Below are 17,758 nucleotides of genomic sequence, written 5' to 3'. Positions count from 1 at the left end.
TTAATGGAACACATACCTCTGGATTTTCTAACTTGTCTTTTGCACTCCAAAACTGATGTCTTTGAACGAACATGGAAACCATTTCTTGACCACATTAATGAAAATGTTTCTGCTATTGTGACGAGAGCGTTTGTATAAAAAACGGTATTAGTTTTCATTGTATTGCACTCTATTTTGCATGATGTACCTGTCATATTCACCTGGAGCTGATTTTTGATTTTTGTATTGCTATTCCCAGCTGGTTGTTGTTTTTGTTGTTGTATGGTACTGTTGTTTTGCTTTGGTTTGTTTTCTTTTGTCTAGTCTTGTCTTTTGTATGTTTGTATTTGAAGAAAATTAATTTAAAAAAAATGGCCTATTTCTGCATATGATCCATGATTATGATCGTACAAAAATAATAATAACAAAATAAAGGAAATACTCAGGGAACACAGCATTTTGCCAATAGGCAAACATTGGAAAATTGTCACCATCCAAACAAAAAACGCTTGAAAGGAAAAAAAAGAAAATATATGATAATTTAATAAAAAATAAATGTGGTATTAGACCATTATGAGACAGGTTAGTTTTACCATACTGATGATGAGTTGTTGCAACAGTGAAATCCTTCCCCCTGGAAGAACACACAATAAATCCAACGTCACACTGAGGAAGTGAAAGAGAAAGTTGAAGCCAGAGCTGCAGTTCAGACACGTCTCTGAGTTTCTCTGTAAGAAATCTAACCTGAGTTCATCTGGACTTTCACAGACACTGACTCCAACACTGGTGAGTACAGCTGATCACACTGATACTGACTCTCAGGAAACTGGTGAAGAAGGTGCACAAACGTCCTCTTTAGTCCAGACAGGTCCACTTTTCACCTCCTGTTCAGGGTGTGTGTGACTAAAACTGATATATGTAAACTGTGAATATGATATAATGTTGATGAACAAAACACTGTAAATTAACAGAGATTATGTTAGGTTAGAGGTTAAAAGTTCAGAAAATCTTTCCATTTCCTTGTTGAAAAAGTTTTTTTATACCTGGCTTCTCCAGTGAAGTAGACTTTGAACGACACCTGACAGTTGGATTTAAAGAGGGAAAAGGTCATTCTGAGCTTGATTATTGACCAATAAAATATGTGTTGGAAATAAATTATGATTCACAGTTCAATCTGAAAACAGATTTAGCTAAATTAAACTAGTTAAGCTCAAACCCTTCTACCCACTCACAGATATTGAAGTGAACCAACAGGCTCTCAAAGACTTTCTGGTCAGTTTGATTTTAGAAATGTCAACAGAACCCTCTAGAACTGCCACCTTATCGTGGTGGGCGGGAGTTTTAGAGCCTGCATGATCCAAGGGGCTATGTTGCCGGGGGGCTTTATGCCCCCTAGTAGGATCTCCCATGGCAAAAAAGTCCTGGGTGACGGGCCAGACTGAGAGCAGTTCGAAAGCCCTTATGAGAAGGAAGACAATAAAGGTCGTGACGTCGCCCGGTATGGCGCAGCCGGGGCCCCACCCTGGAGCCAGGCCTGGGGTTGGGGCTCGTAAGCGAGCGCCTGGTGGCCGGGCCTTTGCCCACGGGACCCCGCCGGGCTCAGCCCGAAGGGACAACATGGGCCTGACCTCCGGTGGGCTCACCACCCACCAAGGGAACCGTAGGGGCCGTGTGCAGTGTGGATTGGGTGGCAGCCGACGGCAGGGTGCCCGGCGACCCGATCCTCAGACACAGAGACTAGCTCTAGGGACATGGAATGTCACCTCGTTGGGGGGGAAGAAGCCCGACCTTGTGAGGGAGGTTGAAAGGGACCGGCTAGACATAGTCGGGCTCACCTCCACACACAGACTGGGCTCTGGAACCCAATCTCTTGAGAAGGGCTGGACTCTCCACTTCTCTGACATTGCCCGTGGTGAGAGGCGGCGGGCTGGTGTGGGTTTGCTTATAGCCCCATGGCTCAGCCGCCATGTGTTGGAGTTCACCCCAGTGAACGAGAGGGTTGCATCCCTGCGCCTTCGCGTCGGGGACAGGTGCCTCACTGCAGAGTCCTGCACGGGTCCAATTTTCAAGACCCGCCCCGGCCCGACCCGGGGACGTACAAACCTGCAACCGAACCACAAACCCGCGCATCAGCCTGATGAGTACCGCATCCCGATCCGACCTGTTGAAACACGACCCGCAGCCCGACCCGTAACCCATATTTAAAGTAATCATTTTGGGTCACAATGTCTGCATGCATACAGCACATCGCCACAGTTCAGCTGCCAGTGACTAAATAACACCTGAATGAAGCAGCTCTTCCAATAAAAGCCTGACTTCAGTCATGAATCATCAGCCCTGCTGTTCTTCTCCCATACAACTGTAAAAACACTCGTTTGTTACGTTTAATGCTTTTAAATTTTTAATCTCTTAAAGGTAACTTTACGTGTGTAATAGACTTACTTTCTGTCCAGACTTGAGCGACGTTCAGCAGCTACGAGCTGTGACATATTTAGAATCCATCGAGGAGAAAAGTAATCCATCAGGGAAACACTGTGTAATGTTTGAACACTTCAGGAACATTACAAAGTGATAGTTGTACGTTTTAACCATTTATTTCTCAAATATCTAAATAGCTATTAACTGTTTTGGAAGTGGCGCTTATTAGACGGCGGCAGACCGTTTGATGCTCTCGTCCAATCACAAATTGTGTTATTAGATGGTGAAACGTGATTAAACAGCTGAGCCAATGACTGTCACAAAATAGCGGAAGCGACCCTCAGAGAGTAAATAATGACCAAGATAGTTTTCTGTAGTTTGCTCAACTAACTGAAAAGCCCGGAAATGGATGCAGAAGAGACGCGGTGCAGCTGCAGACAGTCGCAGTAGATGGATCACGTCACAACATTTTTATTTTATTTATTATTTTTTTATATTGATTCTCATAAGTCAATCTACAACCCGCGACCGGACCCGCAAGCTATTTTTCCCACCCAGATCCGAACCCGAGAAAAAAAAGCATTTAAAAACCACCCGCAAATCAGCTGTTTTTGTGGGTACGCGACCCAGTGCAGGACTCTGCGTCACTGTTGTCTTGGCTTATGGGCCGAACAGCAGTGCAGAGTCCCCGTCCTTCTTGGAGTCCCTGGGAGGGGTCCTGGACAGTGCTCCGACTGGGGACTCCATTGTTCTACTGGGGGACTTCAACGCCCACGTGGGCAGTGACAGTGAGACCTGGAAGGGGCTGATTGGATCACACGGCCTCCCCGATCTGAACCCGAGTGGTGTTTTGTTATTGGACTTCTGTGCTAGTCACAGTTTGTCCATAACAAACACCATCTTCGAGCACAGGGGTGTCCATAAGTGCACTTGGCACCAGGACACCCTAGGTGGGAGGCCGATGATCGACTTTGTTGTCGTGTCATCTGACCTCCAGCCGCGTGTCTTGGACAATCGGGTGAAGAGAGGGGCAGAGCTGTCGACCGATCACCACCTGGTGGTGAGTTGGATTCGCTGGCGCAGGGGGAAACCGGACAGACTTGGCAGACCCAAACATGTTGTGAGGGTCTGCTGGGAACGTCTGGTGGAACCCTCTGTCAGCAGGGTTTTCAACTTCCACCTCCGGGAGAGCTTCTGTCATGTCCCAAGGGAGGCTGGGGACATTGAGTCCGAGTGGACCATGTTCTCCACCTCCATTGTCGAAGCAGCTGCTCGGAGCTGTGGTCGTAAGGTCTCCGGTGCCTGTCGTGGTGGCAACCCCCGAACCCGGTGGTGGACACCGGAAGTAAGGGCTGCCGTCAAGCTGAAGAAGGAGTCCTATCGAGCCTTGCTGGCTCATGGGACTCCCGAATTAGCTGACAGGTGCCAGCAGGCCAAGCGAACTGCAGCCCGAGTGGTTGTGGAGGCAAAAACTCAGGTCTGGGAGGAGTTCGGGGAGGCCACGGATGACTATTGATCGGCCTCGAAGAAATTCTGGCAAACCCTCGGGCACCTCAGGAGGGGAAAGCAGGTCTCTACTAACACTGTTTACAGTGGAGGAGGGGAGCTGCTGACCTCAACTGGGGATATTGTTGGACGATGGAAGAAATACTTCGAGGACCTCTTCAATCCCGTCGCCACGTCTTCCGTGGAGAAAGCAGAAGCTGAGGTCTGAGAGGTGGACTCGTCCATCACCCAAGCTGAAGTCACTGAGGTGGTCAGTAAGCTCCTTGGTGGCAAGGCACCGGGGGTGGACGAGATTCGCCCTGAGTGCCTCTAGTCTCTGGATGTGCAGGGACTGTCTTGGTTGACACGTCTCTGCAACATCGCGTGGCAGTCAGGGATGGTGCCTCTGGATTGGCAGACTGGGGTGGGGGTCCCCCTGTTTAAAAAGGGGGACCGGAGGGTGTGCTCCAACTATAGGGGGATCACACTCCTCAGCCTCCCTGGGAAAGTCTATTCCAGGGTAGTGGAGAGAAGGATTCGACCGATAGCCGAACCTCGGATTCAGGAAGAACAATGCGGTTTTTGTCCTGGTTGTGGAACAGTGGACCAGCTCTATACCCTCCATAGGGTGCTCGAGGGTTTGTGGGAGTTCGCCCAACCAGTCCACATGTGTTTGGTGGACTTGGAGAAGGCGTTCGACCACATCCCTCATGGTGTCTTGTGGGGGGTGTTCCGGAAATACGGAGTCGGGGCCCCTTGTTAAGGGCCGTCCGGTCATTCTATGACCGGAATAGGAGTCTGGTCCGCATGGCCGGCAGTAAGTCGGACCTGTTCCCGGTGCATGTTGGACTCCGGCAGGGCTGCCCTTTGTCACCGGTTCTGTTTTGGTTCTGGACAGAATTTCTAGGTGCAGCCAGGGGCTGGAGGGGCTCCGGTTTGGGAACCACAGGATTTCATCTCTGCTTTTTGCAGATGATGTTGTCCTGTTGGCTTCATCGAATCCGGACCTACAGCATGCACTGGGGTGGTTCGCAGCCGAGTGTGAAGTGACAGAGATGAGGATCAGCACCTCCAAATCCGAGGCCATGGTCCTCGACCGGAGGAAGGTGGCTTGCCCTCTACGGGTCGGTGGAGAGATTCTGGCCCTAGTGAAGGAGTCTAAGTATCTTTCGGTCTTGTTCACGAGTGAGGGACGGATGGAGCGTGAGATTGACAGGTGGATCGGTGCAGCGGCTGCAGTGATGCGGCCGTTGTATCGGCCCGTTGTGGTGAAGAGGGAGCTGAGCCGAAAGGTGAAGCTCTCAATTTAATAGTTAATGTACGTTCCCACCCTGATCTATGGTCATGAACTTTGGGTCATGACCGAAAGGACAAGATCCCAGATACAAGCGGCTGAATTGAGTTTCCTTCGTAGGGTGGCTGGGCGCTTTCTTAGAGATAGGGTGAAGAGCTCAGTCACCAGGGAGGAGCTCGGAGTAGAGCCGCTACTCCTCCGTGTCAAGAGGGGGCAGCTGAGGTGGCTTGGGCATCTGGTTAGGATGCCTCCTGGGCGCCTCCCCAGGGAGGTTTTCCGGGCATGTCCCACTGGGAGGAGACCCTGGGGAAGACCCAGGACATGCTGGAGAGACTATGTCTCTCGGCTGTCCTGGGAACGCCTTGGGATCCTCCCAGAGGAGCTGGAGGAAGTGTCTGGGGACAGGAAGTCTGGGCATCCCTGCTGAGACTGCTGCCCCCGCAAACCGGCCTCGGATAAGCGGTGGAAGATATCAACAGGGTAAACAATGACCTGCAGCTTCAGCTCCCAGCCTGACATTAATGTACCATCCAGTATGTGTAGAGATCAGTGATTGACTCCAATCAGACAAAGTCATGTGAAACAGTGGAATTGTTGACAATGAAAGTACTAAACGGTCTCCTCAATCAATGTTGTCCTCAGTGTGTGAAGATGTCTGCTGCCAGCAATCTGCGCTCTGAAGATCAGTTTCTGTGCTCCATCTGTCTGGAAGTGTTCACTGATCCAGTCTCCACACCATGTGGACACAACTTCTGCAACGAGTGCATCACTCAGCACTGGAACACCAAGGTCATCTGTGACTGTCCCCTGTGTAAAAAACTGTTCAGAACAAGACCTGACCTCAACGTCAACACCTTCATCTCTGAGATGGTTTCTCAGTTCAGACGTGAAGCTGAACTCAAAGCCAGCAGCAGCTCAGAGCAACAAGCTGCCAAACCAGGAGAAGTTCCCTGTGACGTCTGCACTGGAACCAAAGTGAAGGCCCTCAAGTCCTGCCTGGAGTGCCTGGTCTCCTACTGTCAGACTCATCTGGAGCCTCATCTGACAGTGTCAGGCCTGAAGAAACATCACCTGATGGAGCCTGTAGAGAACCTGGAAGGCAGGATGTGTCAGAAGCACCATAAACCTCTGGAGCTGTTCTGTAAGACAGAGCAAACATATGTCTGTGCACTATGCACTGCTTTAGAGCACAAAAATCACGAGTTTGTTCCTCTGAGTGAAGAATCTGAAGGAAAGAAGAAGGAGCTGAGGAAGACAGAGGCTGAGATGCAGCAGATGATCCAGGAGAGACGAGTGAAGATCAAGGAGATCAGAGAGTGTGTGAAGAGGAGTAAAGCTGCTGCAGACAGAGAGACAGCAGAAGGTGTTGAGGTGTTCACTGCTCTGAAGGAGTGTGTTGAGAGAGGCCTGAAGCAGCTGATGGAGAGGATGGAGGAGGAAGAGGAAGCCAGAGAGAAACAGGCTGAAGGTCTCATCAGAGATCTGGAAGAGGAGATCTGTGAGCTGATGAAGAGGAGCTCAGAGATGGAGCAGCTCTTCCTCTCTGAAGACCACCTCCACCTCCTCCAAGGCTTCTCCTCGATGAAAGCTGCTCCACCCACCAAGGACTGGACAGAGGTCCGCGTCCGTCCATCATCATATGAGGGGACTGTGGTGAGAGCTGTGGCTCAGCTGGAGGAGACTCTCAGCAAAGAGATGAAGAAGCTGTTTGAGGCTGATCTGAAGAGGAAGCAGCAGTTTGCAGTGGATGTGACTCTTGATCCTGATACAGCTCAACCTAATCTCATCCTGTCTGATGATGGAAAACAAGTGAGTTGTGGTGATGTGAGGAAGAAGCTTCCAGACAACCCAGAGAGATTTGATGATTGCCCCTGTGTTTTAGGAAAACAGAGTTTCTCTTCAGGTAAATTTTACTTTGAGGTTCAGGTTGAAGGAAAGACTAAATGGACTTTAGGAGTGAGCAAAGAGTCCATCAACAGGAAGGGAGAGATCATAGAGAGTGTTGATGAAGGTTTCTGGACAATATGGTTGAGAAATGGAAATCAGTACTCAGCTCCTGCAGTGCGTCTGTCTCTGAGTTCAGCTCCTGAGAAGGTGGGGGTGTTTGTGGATTATGAGGAGGGTCTGGTCTCTTTTTATGATGTAGCTGCTGCAGCTCTGATCTACTCCTTCACTGGCTGCTGCTTTATTGACAAACTCCTCCCATACTTTAATCCCTGTAACAATGACGCTGGTAAAAACTCTGCTCCTCTGATCATCTGTCCTGTCAGTCAAACTGTCTGATGAGGAAGATTCACCAACAGTTTATGAGCTTGTTGGAAAGTAAAAGATTGACTCTGATTGATTTGATCAAATCCAGATGTTCAGTCTGCACTAAACTCACATTCTTCTCTTCAGTCTTTGATTATTGGACCATTGTTTGAATGAATCCAGACCAATCAGTCATGATGTCCACTTCCCTAATATGAAGTGCTGAAGCTGCCCTGACCCACTGAGACATGGACTCCTCTACACCTCTGAAGACCTGCTGGTTTACCTGGCACCAGGATGGAGCAGCAGGTCCTTTGACTCCTTTGACTTGTGAGCTGTTAGCTTCTTGGATCAGACTTGTTTGTCCACTGAGTGAGATGTGGGGAATTCAGAGGCCAAGTCAACTTTTCAAAGTGGTTGTTGTGTTCCTCAAAGCATTCCTGAAGCCTTTTAGCTCTGTGGCAGAGTGAGAAATGAAAAGGAAGAAGGAAGGAGAGTAAGAAGGACTGAATACAATCCATGTGACAAACACCATCCATCCATCTTCTCCACCTCTTTCTCCAGCAGAAGTTCAGGGGCTGTTGTAGGAACTAGCAGCTTGATCATTTGTCTCACTGTGGACTGGTAAATGTCTCAAATCTCTCAGTTATTTTGTTGAGCTTGTGACCTTATTGTTGTGTTGTAATCACATCACCTTGGAAGATATTGTTGGATTGTTTCACAGTTATGAGAATGTTTAATGTATATTTTCAATAAAGATGTGTAATGTTGCAATTGTTTCAGTGGTGATTTGTATTTGTATAAATAATTATACCTATTTTTGCAATTAGTGAAAGAATTAGTATAGTTACTTAACATAGGGATGTGCGAGTACCGATACCAGGTATCGGTATCAGGCCGATACTGGCCTTTTTTCAAAGTATCGAGTACTCGTGAAGGCTACCGATACCAGCCGCTGATACTCAAGGCAAGAAAATCCCACGTGTAGTAAGCCCTCCTCACCAGCAGATGGCGGTAGTTCAACCGAATGGGATGCAAGCTGCCGTTAAACATGAGAGGAAGAAGCCCTGTTCTCTGAGGCTCACTGGAGTTGAGCACTGCACCACACTGCAGCAGGTTGAGTTCTCCATGAGCGTCCCATCCAGAGCAGAGACAACAGGAATGAGTCCACGAGAATGGCTGCTCGTCTCACCAGAACTTCAACGGTGTGGAAATTCTTTTATATAAGGGAAAATGAGCCGAGCTTTGCAGAATGCTCACTCTGCAATGCGAAATTGCTAAAGGAGTTGCGCGATCTTGTTCATTTACCACTACTAATTTATTGAAACACCTCAGGGCGAAGCATGTGGACGAGAGGCTGATGCTGTTGTGCTGAAAAAAAAACTCCTGCAGCCAAAACTCCCGCAGCCAACTCGACTGCAAACTCTGCAGAAGACCGAGAAACTGAAGAGCACCGATCCGAGAGCAGCACAAATAACACGAGCAACTCTTTAAACTCAGGGGTTGTTCTATCATTGACTTTAGTTCATAAAAAGTCATTAAAATGAGTACATGTAAAAACTTTAGTTCAGGTTGGCAACCGGAAAAGACGCGTAGTCCTTCGCAATCGCAATCCACACAACCTGTCCGCTCTCTCTGGAAGTGGTCCCAGCCCACATCAGTTCTCTGATGAAACTCTCAGACATTCAGGTCCTAGCCCTGACTGAGACATGGATCCGCCCAGAAAACTAAGCTACAGCAGCTGCAATCTCTGCGTCTGCTGCGCTAAGCCACACCCCTCGCTCTAATGGCCGAGGAGGTGGTGCTGGCATTCTCATTCCAGACAACTGGTCCTTCTCCTCACTGCATCCGTCAAACAACAACACAACGTTTGAATATCATGCTTTAACGGTCACTACTCCCATCAAAGCATATATTCTGGTTGTGTACCGCCCACCAGGGGGTAATCTGGATGGCTTTGTCTCTGAAATGGACATGTTACTCTCTGACATCCCTGATGATGGCACACCACTGATTGTCATGGGAGACATGAACATTCACGTTGACAAACCTCAGGCACAGGACTTTTTGGCACTGATGGCTTCCTTTGCACTTGTACTGGCTCCGTCTCCTCCCACCCACAAAGCTGGCAAAATCCTTGACTTGGTGCTGACTCGTAACTGCTCCATAGCAGAGGTGACAGTTACTCCACTACACCTATCTGACCATTTCTTGGTAAAATTTGCGGCTGACTTTCTGCCATTGCAGACACCGACACAGATGGTCTCCTTCCGCAGAAACCTGAAGTCCCTCACAGCAGCTCAGCTGTCTGAGGAGGTGAGCTCTGTCCTGCCGGACTACTCTCACTTCTCACTTCCTGTTAATGAGGCTACAGAAACACTCTGTTCCTCTCTGGCATCCTCTTTGGACAAACTCTGCCCCCGGGTGTCGAAACCAGCCAAGAAAAAAACAACCAAGTCCATGGCTCTCAGAAGTTCTGAGAGAACAAAGAGCTGGACTCAGGGCAGCAGAAAGAAAGTGGCGTAAATCCCAAGAGCCCACTGATTTGTCCTCATACAAACAGAAACTTGCTTCCTTTACCTCCCGCTTGCAGTCCACAAAGAAAGCTTTTTATCAGAACAAGATCTGTGCAGCTTCTGATTTCAGAAAAATGTTTATGGCATTTAACTCCCTGCTTTCTCCTCCAGCTGCTCAGCCATCCACTGAGCTGACTCCTGATATGTTCGCCTCCTTTTTCACTGAAAAGGTGGCTGCAATCAGCAACCAGTTCTCTGAGCCTGACCAGCTCAGTCAGCTCAAACCCACTACTGCTCCTTTCTCTCTGCTCTTTTGCTCCTCTGAGTGAGGATGAGGTCTCCAGACTTCTTCTGAGCTCAAAACCGACAACATGTCCTCTCGATCCAATACCCACCAGCATTCTGCAGACCATCTTGCCCATAATCAAACCTGCAGTCACGCACATTGTCAATTCCTCCCTGGAAACCGGCATTTTTCCTGTTACTTTTAAACAAGCCCCGCTTCACCCCACTACTAAAAAAAGCCTCATCTCAACCCAGCCCAGGTTGAAAACTACAGGCCAGTCTCACTTCTACCATTCCTGTTGAAAATACTGGAACGCTCAGTATTTAACCAAGTCTCTGAACACCTGCGGAACAACAACCTGCTGGACCCTTTTCAGTCAGACTTCAGATGTGACCACTCCACCGAGACTGCACTGCTTTCAGTCACAGAATCTCTGCGTCTGGCAAGAGCTTGCTGGTCAGTCCTCTGTCCTCCTGCTGCTGGACAGTCCTCTGTCCTCCTGTTGCTGGTCAGTCCTCTGTCCTCCTGCTGCTGGTCAGTCCTCTGTCCTCCTGCTGCTGGACTTGTCTGCTGCCTTTGACACCGTGAACCATCAAATCCTCCTCTCCTCACTCTCTGACCTTGGCATCTCAGGTTCCGTCCTGTTGTGGTTCAAGTCCTACCTCACAGGCAGATCTTTCAGAGTGTCATGGCGAGGGGAGGTGTCAAGGTCACATGGCCTATCAACAGGGGTCCCTCAGGGGTTGGTGCTTGGCCCCTTACTCTTCTCTCTGTACACCACTTCACTTTGTGAAGTGATTTGCTCCCATGGCTTCTCCTACCACTGTTATGCTGACGACACTCAGCTCTTCCTCCCTTTTCCACCTGACGACACCACAGTCTCAGCTTGGATATCAGCATGTCTGGCTGATATCTCCACCTGGATGAAGGAACGCCACCTTCAGCTAAATCTGTCTAAGACTGAACTCATGGTCTTTCCAGCTTGTCCATCTGTCCAGCCTCAGATCAGTGTCCAGCTTCACCTGAGCCTACTTGTGCCCACTAACTCAACCAGAAACCTGGGTGTCATGATTGATGACCTGCTGACCTTTAAGGTTCATGTGGCCTCAGTTTCTCGGTCTTGTCGTTATGCCCTCTACAACATCAGGAAGATCAGACCCTTCCTGACCCAACAGGGCACACAGCTTCTGGTTCAGGCTCTCGTGATATCACGCATTGACTACTGCAACTCTCTTCTGGCGGATCTCCCTGCATGTACAGTCAAACCTCTACAGATGATCCAGAACGCAGCAGGTCTGGTCTTCAACCAGCCCAGCAGAGCTCATGTCACTCCTCTGTTCATCTCCCTTCATTGACTTCCAGTTGCAGCCTGGATCAAATTCAAATCTCTCCTCCTGGCTTACAAATCGCTTACAAGAACGGCTCCGGCCTACCTGGACTCCCTGATCCAGGTCTACTCTCCTTCACGCCCTCTTCGCTCTGCATGTGAGAGACGTCTGGTGCTTCCAGCCCAGCACGGCTCTAAATCTCCAGCCAGACTCTTCTCCTCTGTTGTTCCCAAATGGTGGAACGAACTTCCTAACTCTGTGCGTTCCGCCGAGTCTCTTTCCACTTTCAAGAGACAATTGAAGACTCAATTGTTCAGAGAACACCTAGGGTCTTAATCCGACCCCATGTTTGGGGAAGAACAGGTCAGGTGTTCTAAAACCCAGCACTTACGTACCAGTGACTAAGTTGACACACACACACACAAAAAAAAAAAGGGGGGGTAGTGGCTCCTCTTCTGCAACTTGATGGCAACTCCCTTGACCAATCGCACTTGAAGCAATTGAAGCATTTACTAATGGTTTCTTTCTTTCTTTCTTATGTCTGTATTCTTGCTTGTGTTGTATGTTGCTTTGGACAAAAGCGTCTGCTAAATGAAATTGTAGAATTGTAGAATGTAAAGTGTAAAACTCAGAGAAAACTGTTTTATCTTGCACTTTAATTCATTTATAAAATGTTAAAATAAGTTCATTTTAAAAAGTGGATAATTTAGAGTTGTTTGTTTACATCTTGTACTGCAGTTCAATAAAAAAAACTTATAACTCAGAGAAATTGTTTTATCTTGCTCTTAATTTCATTTATAAAAGTGTAAAACTCAAAGAGTTGTTTTTATTTTTTAGTCTATTACTTTAGTGGCTGTGCTGCCTTTTTTTTTAGAAATAAAAGTCATTTTTCAAAAATGATCTGTCATGCATTATTTTAAATTTTATGTATCAAAAGTATCAGTATCGGTTAGTACTGAAGATGAAGTACTCGTACTTGGTCTCGGTCTGAAAAAAAGTGATATCCAACATCCATAATGTAACTCCAGCTGTACGAGTGTATGCGTGCCCACCTACGGGCTTTGCTATTGGTAGTCCTCTTGGCGCAGCCAATCCACTGACACAACAGAAAACTCGACGCACTAATCCTCGCCGCGTGATGGCACAGCACCACACTCCTCGCCGAGGGTATATCCCGAGCCAGTGGCGGTCGCATCTCCCTTCTTCTGATTCAGCCAAGTAAGGGAAGCAGACAGCTGGGCCAGCAGGTAGGTGGGCACGCATCCACTCGTAGAACTGGAGTTACGTTAAGTAACTACTAATTCTACTTCATGATATGCTTAGCCCACCTACAGGCTTCGCTATTGGTACTCACCAAGGCGGAGGCCGTAGGGATGATTGTACTCCCAGCTGGCATGTGTAGTGGTATGCGCGCACCTGCCTCCAGCGCACCCACCTAGTAACCAATCCCGCTGCGGCGGAGCTTTGATTAGGGTAACTCGCCTCACCTGTGCGTCTCCTCTCCTCTGGCGTCCACACTCCATGCAGCCGATTCCAGAGACACCGACACTTCTCTGTAACGCAAAAAGGGCTGGTCACAGATTCCTAGCTCAGGCTTGGTGACCTTGCGGCCGTTCGCAAGCTTTGTGGTGAGTGGTACATGCTCATTCGTTCATTCATAAAATTGTATGCATCTAACCTGCGTCATCATAGGTCTCTGGTCTCATATGTGTGGGCTGCCTTGTAGTTCCTCTCTCTCCATTCTGGCGTGAAACGATTTATTGGTAAGTATAAGCGAAACGTTCCTTCATAAAGCCATGTGCAAACTATCATGGGACGTTTTGCGCGCTGTTTCAGACTTACAGCTGAGTGTGGGGTTTTGGTGTGTTCACACCGGACGCGTTGCAAGCGTCACGGGCGTCACTGACGCCTCAAAGTTGACGCGTGTAAAGTGTGGAATTCGACGCGTGTTCAAATTACACACAACGCTTGCAACGCTCGCGACGTGCGGCAACTCACTGTCGGGAGTGGAAGGAGCTTGTGTCCTGTCTTCATGTTGACAGTGGTGGGATCGGTGCAGAAATCACTTTAGCTCTAAACTCTTCAAATGTATAACTTTATCGATTTTTTTTTTTTTTAATTAGGCGACAAAGTGGTCATTTAGAGCCCGAGTGTGTCGTTTGTTTGTCTGAATACCAGCCGTTTATGATTTTGTTCGGACGAATTCGGCGAAATGTAAGCCAGCCGCAGTGAGCGGCTCCAGCACGGAGAAGCAGAGAAGCAGGGACCCACGAACCCTGGACCCGCCACGGGGGCCCCCCGCCCGGCACGGCGCCCAGCGCCATGGCGGGCTGTTCCCCCGACCCAGCAGCCCAGCCTCCAGGCCCGGTCGGGCTTTGGCGGCGGGCGACGCGGATCACACCTTCGGCCGCCCCTGCGTCTCCGACCGGCTCCCCGGCGACCCGCAGCAGGACCGAGACGCGCGGTCTCACCCAGCAATCCTACGGAGCGGGCCCGCTCTGGGCGTCGCACCGATTCGGCCTCCCGGTGCGGGGCGCCACCCCAGCGGCGGGCCCGCCGGCAAGCCTCCGCCTCTCCCGGGCCCAGTTTGACGAGCTTCTGGCCTGGCTCAGAGTGCTCGTCCGTGATTGGATGACGCGCGCGTTGACGCTTCCAAAGTTCAATTTTCCCAACTTCAGGCGTCACGCGCGTCACCAACGCTCGGAAAGCGACGCTCGAAAAGCGCCTGACGCGCGTTAGGTCCGTTGAAGCTCGTCCACCATAGACTTTGAATGTAAAAGCGACGCCCGTGACGCTTGCAACGCGTCCGGTGTGAACGCACCTTTCGTCTTCCTCCTGCTGCTCCTGGTTCAGGGCGCCGCCTTGGTGAGTAATGGGGCACTCCATTCATAAAGTTAATCCGTAAAAACATAGGCTAATACAGTTTGCTTATTTAGGTTTCCGAACGGGCCTCCTCTTCTCCCCTGATCTTATACTCCTCTGGATTTTTATATTGCTCTCCCACTTCATATTGGCTCCTTTTCTGATGCCGTGGAGCACTGTCGCAAACCAGTGTAATGTACAGCTATTGTTTAGCCCTGCCGTATGGGCCTAGACTGTTTGGACCGAGCGACCACATGAGGGCACTGTTGCCTTCCACAAAGACTGTGTGCACTCTATAAACAAAAACAAAACAAACCAAACTGTTGTGTGAAAGTGTTTGGGCGGAAAATATTTTAAATCAAATGGAAATGTCTTATGTGATCTATACACTGTAAATTAAAAATTATATTTTTCTAAATTGCCTCTGTTCTTTTCAGTCCACCTACTTGTGCTGCTTTATTTAACTGCGGGGCTCTTTTAGTTTAGTTGCTGGTTAACCCAGCTGGCGTTGTTATTGTTTACAGGTTATAAGTTAAGGTTTATATCATCGTATTTCATTTTACACCCTAACCACTCGGCTACATATTGGTGCTGTGAGCAGGGTGGACTGAAGGTGGACAGAGACTTTTTTTTTTGGTAATTGTTGTGTTGCCAGGTAACAGCTAAGGTGTGGTGCTGTAACATAAAAATTACCTATGTGATGATCTGACACGGGTTAAAGCAACAAGGAAACGCAGAGTATATATACATTATTTGCTATTTGATGTGTTTTGCATGTTTTTGCTGTTTTGTACATTTTTACATGTTCTGATTTGATTGAAGTGTAATTTTTTTTTTTTTTTTGAGCTGGAGGCGGGTGCGCGCATACCACTACACATGCTTGACAGGATTGGTGGGGAAGGCGGAAGTAAACAAACCGTATGTCCAGAACGGCCGCAGAACTCCCGAGGAATGAGGCAGGCAGCCTTGCACCGAGGCGCCACCCACAACGTGCACAAGCATCACCAGAGCGACACACACACACGACGGCCGGGGCAAAGCCACAGCGGATGGTGGGGAAAAACCCCTTGTCCGCGACCCACACACGGGAAGCAGCAGCCGGACCAGAAGGACCAACACGGTAAGCGGCAGAACTCCTGTTCCCGCTAAGCACCGACACGGTCACAACATCCGCAGGCCGAGGCGGAGCTAGAACGGCAGGCGGGGAAAACCCTGGTCCGCGACCCCACTCGGGACGTGGCAGCTGGGCCACAGGGACCAACACGGTTAAGTGACAGAACTCATGTTCTCGCTGAAAACCGAAATGGCCACAGTGTCTGTGCACATATCCATCAGATGTGAACGCACAAAAGTAAACGCGGAGGCCCAGGAGGAAGCCTGGCAGATGTCATTCACCCTGATCCCTCCGCACAGGCCACAGAGGCAGCCATACTCTGTGTTGAATGAGCACGAATCGCTGCCGGTGGCGAGAGCGTCTGTGCAGCTGCAATAGCACCCCCCACCCAGTGGGCTAGACGCTGAGAGGTCGGCGGGGCTCCACGCCCCCTGTCTCCAAACCTCACAAACAGCTGGTCCGTAGTGCGAAAGCCAGCTGTGCGCTCCACATAGTAACGTAGAGCCCTGACCGGGCACAGCAACCGCAGCCGTGGGTCGTCCCCAGACGAGCCAGGCAGGGAGCTAAGCATTCTGATCCGGATCACTCGCGACCGGAAGTCTGAAGTGATCACCTTGGGATGAAAGGCCGGATTAGGCCAGAGGTGCACGAGTCCCCCATCCTGACTGAAGACCATACAGGAAGGGTGAACCGACAAGGTGCAAAGATCCTCAACTCTCTTGGCGGATGCTAGCGCAAACAAGATGGCGGCCTAAAAGGAGAGAAAACGGTCCTCCGCCTGCTCCAAAGGTTCAAAGGAGGTTCCCTTCAGACCCTCCAACACCGTGTGGAGGTCCCACGGGGAGACAACATGCCTGGGGGGATGGCCGTAGCCGACACGCCCCGCGCAAAAACCGCTTCACTAGTGGGTGACTGCGTGCAGAGAAGCGGCCGAAGCTGACATGACCCACTGTAATGGCCGATGCAAACACTGCTAGAGTGGATGCAGCGCGACCACTGTCCCGCAGGGCCTGGAGGAACTCCAAAACTCTACTGACAGTGCAGGAGACCGGGTCCAGACCCCTCTCCGAGCACCACGTCGTGAAGAGCTGCCACTGAGACCTGTAGGCCTTGACAGTGGAGGGGGCCCTGGCACTCTGCATGGTGTAAACCACCGCTGGAGGGAGATCTAGTTCCACTAGTCTCACCCGTTCAGCCTCCAAGCCAGGAGCCTCCTGCCCAGGAGAGGGCGGGATCGGAGGGCGCCCCCTGCCTGCAGCAGCACATCGGGCCCGTCGAGGATCGGCCACAGGTCTCTGACCGCTAACTGAACCAGGTCCGGGAACCACCGTGCACTCGGGATGTCCGGAGCCACCACAATCATGTGGAGGTTCTGCATCCTCACCCTGCTCAGCAACGGGGTCAAAAGGTGGGCTGGAGGGAACACGTACAGGAGGCCTGGAGGCCAGCTCCTGTGTGCGAAGGCGTCTACCCCTAGAGGGGGTCCGTCTGACGACCTGAGTGAGAACCAGAGTGGGCACTGTGTGTTCTCTGCACTGGGGAAAAGGTCTGCCACTGGAAGGCCGAACCTGGACCAGAGTCGGGCTGCCACCCACGGGAACAGGCCCCACTCACCATGGAGTGGGCCTCTCCGGGACATTCTGTCCTCGCCAACGTTGAGGACCCCGGGCACGTGTCGCACTCTGAGAGGCAAGGTGCCGGTCCGCACACAGTAGGATCTCTGCCGCTTTGCGATGAAGAGGGGGAGACCGAGTCCCCTTCTGCCTGTTCAGGTATGCGACCACCGTGGTGATGTCCGTCCTGACGAGCACATGGCTGTCTTTCAGCCTGGCTTGGAAATGGAGACCTGGAAACCTGCTGCACCACCATCATTTCCAGGACATTGATGTGAATCGGCGTGGAACCCCAGGTCCCGCCAACCGCGAGATGGCCTGGAGTGCCTCCCCATCCTGCAAGAGACGCATCCGTGAACACCTCACGTGATGCGACACCCAGCCCAAGGGGACTCCCTGCATGAGGAGAGCAGGATCCATCCAGAAAAGGAGATCCTGACGCGCCTGGGGCAGGATCGAGACCAGTCTGTGTCCGTTCGCTTCCCCGAGCAGCGGAGGCGTGAGAACCACCGCTGTTGCCTGCGCATGTGCAGAAGGCCCAACTGTACCACTGGGTGGGCCGCAGCCATCAAACCCAGGACGGTCCTGACCAGACGGACCCTGACCAGAGGCG

General features: G+C 50.5%; 1 protein-coding gene across 1 annotated transcript; it reads left to right on the top strand.

Annotated features, from left to right (window-relative positions):
- The first annotated feature begins 671 nt into the window (after positions 1-671).
- LOC115399741 (E3 ubiquitin-protein ligase TRIM21-like) lies at positions 672-8,136 on the top strand. Its single transcript, XM_030107284.1, has 2 exons — positions 672-765; positions 5,819-8,136. The coding sequence occupies exon 2, from the start codon at positions 5,828-5,830 to the stop codon at positions 7,457-7,459; it is 1,632 nt and encodes a 543-aa protein (XP_029963144.1). The 5' UTR covers positions 672-765; positions 5,819-5,827; the 3' UTR covers positions 7,460-8,136.
- The last annotated feature ends 9,622 nt before the right edge of the window (positions 8,137-17,758 follow it).

The sequence above is a fragment of the Salarias fasciatus genome, chromosome 13, assembly GCF_902148845.1.
Source record: "Salarias fasciatus chromosome 13, fSalaFa1.1, whole genome shotgun sequence".
Classification (NCBI taxonomy): domain Eukaryota; kingdom Metazoa; phylum Chordata; class Actinopteri; order Blenniiformes; family Blenniidae; genus Salarias; species Salarias fasciatus.
Note: the sequence above shows the minus strand (reverse complement) of the source record. Positions and strands in the feature narration are given on the sequence as shown.

Bases quoted from the DNA above. Each gene is read 5' to 3' on its own strand.
- LOC115399741 (XM_030107284.1), top strand. From the start codon at position 5,828: ATGTCTGCTGCCAGCAATCTGCGCTCTGAAGATCAGTTTCTGTGCTCC.